The sequence below is a fragment of the Propithecus coquereli genome, unplaced genomic scaffold, assembly GCF_000956105.1.
Source record: "Propithecus coquereli isolate 6110/MARCELLA unplaced genomic scaffold, Pcoq_1.0 Scaffold46, whole genome shotgun sequence".
NCBI lineage: Eukaryota > Metazoa > Chordata > Mammalia > Primates > Indriidae > Propithecus > Propithecus coquereli.
Window position 1 is genome coordinate 4911281 of NW_012150396.1, and position 2670 is coordinate 4913950.

At 41.8% G+C, this 2670-nt stretch overlaps 1 protein-coding gene across 1 annotated transcript in view; it reads left to right on the forward strand.

Annotated features, from left to right (window-relative positions):
• ETNPPL (ethanolamine-phosphate phospho-lyase) overlaps nucleotides 1-2670 on the forward strand; it is a 43862-nt gene that overhangs the window by 14476 nt on the left and 26716 nt on the right. Inside the window, exons 4-7 of the mRNA XM_012655083.1 lie at nucleotides 83-165; nucleotides 758-983; nucleotides 1857-2011; nucleotides 2573-2662. Coding sequence (XP_012510537.1) covers nucleotides 83-165; nucleotides 758-983; nucleotides 1857-2011; nucleotides 2573-2662 — 554 coding nt within the window. The remainder of the gene's footprint in view (nucleotides 1-82; nucleotides 166-757; nucleotides 984-1856; nucleotides 2012-2572; nucleotides 2663-2670) is intronic.

A 2670-nucleotide genomic window follows, 5' to 3' on the forward strand; every position in this document is an offset into this window, starting at 1 on the left:
TAACCTGCTCTATAAGAGATCCTCTTTTTCAGGGGGTAGGAGGGGGGCGTGATGGACTTTGACCCCGTCTTCTCTTGTGTAGATTGCTGCCTTTATTGCTGAATCCATGCAGAGTTGTGGCGGACAAATAATTCCTCCAGCAGGCTACTTCCAGAAAGTGGCAGAGTATGTACCTGACTTGGGCATCCTTGGTCAGACTGAGGGCACCGTGGCGGTTCCGTAGGGCCACACTGGTTGCTAAAATACTGCAGTGCTTCCAGATCAGCTGGCAAACAGCCGCACCGAGTGCCTGCCATCCCAGCACTCCGGGACGCTCCCCCAACCTTTTCCGAGATCCGGCAAATAAAGGGTTGCTCGTGGCCGAGCAGGGGCATTTCAGGACTTGGCTGCAGCCCCAGCCTGGCGGCCTCCCTCACTGGCTGGTGCACAAGACTTGCCAATTAGTAAACATCTGAAGATGAACACCGCTGAAAGCTAATTGTTCAAGTCTTCCTTTTCTTGCTTAAAATACTGCAATATAGCTTACTTTAAGCAGCACAAACCTGAACAATATGAGCTATATCTAATCTAGAAATTACGTGATTATATTGTAAAATCAATGATGTCTGTGTGGGGTTTGGAGTACTGAAAAGTTTTTAACAATGACTAAGTCTTCAGGTTAACGACACTTTTTCGTCTTCGATAATCTGTATCTTTGTGGGTGGGTTTGGGGACTCTCGGTGACCTGAAGTCATTAGACTGCTTCTTTGCTTTTCAGATACGTGCACGGAGCAGGGGGTGTGTTTATAGCTGATGAAGTTCAGGTAGGCTTTGGCCGCGTTGGGAAACATTTCTGGGGCTTCCAGATGCATGGCGAAGGCTTCGTTCCAGACATCGTCACTATGGGAAAACCAATGGGCAACGGCCACCCCATGGCGTGTGTGGTCACAACCAAAGAAATTGCGGAAGCCTTCAGCAGCTCTGGGATGGAGTATTTCAATACGGTAAATTCTGGTCTCCAACTTGAATGCTAGGAGGGAAAAATAATGCATGCACTTCCTCCAAATGCAGTAAAGAATGACCCCACCCAAACTTTGATCCAACTAGATTTCACTCTGTCTAGCAAAATGCTTCTTGCATTTTTCCCTTGTGTATCTTTCCCCTTTACAGAAAGTTTCTTATTAATTTTTCCAATGATAGACAGTGGCCCTGCTAAACTCGAGGGGTTATGGTACTTTCATTAAAGGCGATATGATCTTCTTTGTTTTGTGTCATATTTAGGGTTCCAAAACACTTTGAAAGTGTTCAGATGACTCCGTACTATAAATGTCGTATGGCTGTCATAAGAAATACTAAATTTTTATCTTTGGGAAATTTTATTTGCTTCGTTTTACTCCCCAAAGTCATAAGCTTTAAGCTTGGAAAAATTATGTAGTTTGTGCAGTGTGTGTAACAGGACTCGTTACAGCTAAAAGTAAGATTCTCCTCTAAGGACATAAATTCTTTGGAGAAAACGTCATTGCTTAGCTGTTTTCCCCCCTGCTCTTCAGTGACAGAAACCCCTATTTCCTCCCTCAGCCACACTCTGAAAATCTGAATTCCCAACTTAATGTCTGTTTTTTGTTTGGATAAGCCAATAAATTCCCTGATACTTCCTCAGACAAGTTATGTAGCAGAAGTTGTGTTGGAGAATATAATTTGGAATGAATTTTCACTCAATCCTGAATGAATAGAATTGTGCTATAGTCTAAATCTGAGAAACTAGGATTATAAGAGAAAATTTTATGGAAATTGTATCTTCAATATATAATTTCTCATGGATGAAGCAGTACTGCTAATTCGACCGTTATGTTTTCTCATCTGTCTTTTTTCTGCAGTTCGGAGGAAATCCGGTATCGTGCGCTGTTGGTTTGGCTGTCCTGGATGTAATTGAACATGAAGACCTTCAGGGCAACGCCGTGAAAGTAGGGAATTATCTTACCGAGTTACTGAATAAGCAGAAGGCTAAACACCCTTTGATAGGAGATATTAGGTATGTTTATCGTGAAGTCGTCATGTAGTTATTTTTTCAAAATGAAAACACCTTATATTTTATCTTATACAGAAAAAAATAAAAAACCCAGAGAAATCAAAAAATCATTTTTACTCCAGAACCCAGGTATCACCACTGTTAGCATTTGGGTGTATATCTTTCCCGACTTTCATACTTTTTCTCTGTTAATAAAGCTGGGATAATTTCAGTGCCCAAAAGATAAAAAGAAGGAACTTAAAGTAGCACTAAAGGATCTATTGAAAATTATTTAAAACGCTCTCCTGAAAAGCCGGACATTTTTCATAGATGTACGTAAACATTTATTATCGTTATCGTCCTAAGAAACTAAATAGCATGAAAGGGTTGTTTTTAAGCCTTTTTTTTTTTTAAATAATTGAGAAAAAACTTGGATGACAAACACTAGAGACAACTGCGAGTACTAGATTGGCGTGTTGCACGAAAGTTTGAGATTAAACTGAAGTTTGGGGACAGTGTTGACTTCTTGCGGCCACGGGGTGTTTGATGGAGTGTGTGTCGGGTTTCCTTCTTCACCCCCCTCAGGGGCGTTGGCCTTTTTATCGGAATTGACTTAGTGAAGGACCCTCAGCGACGGACCCCCGCCACCGCCGAAGCTCAGCACGTCATCTACAAGTAAATTC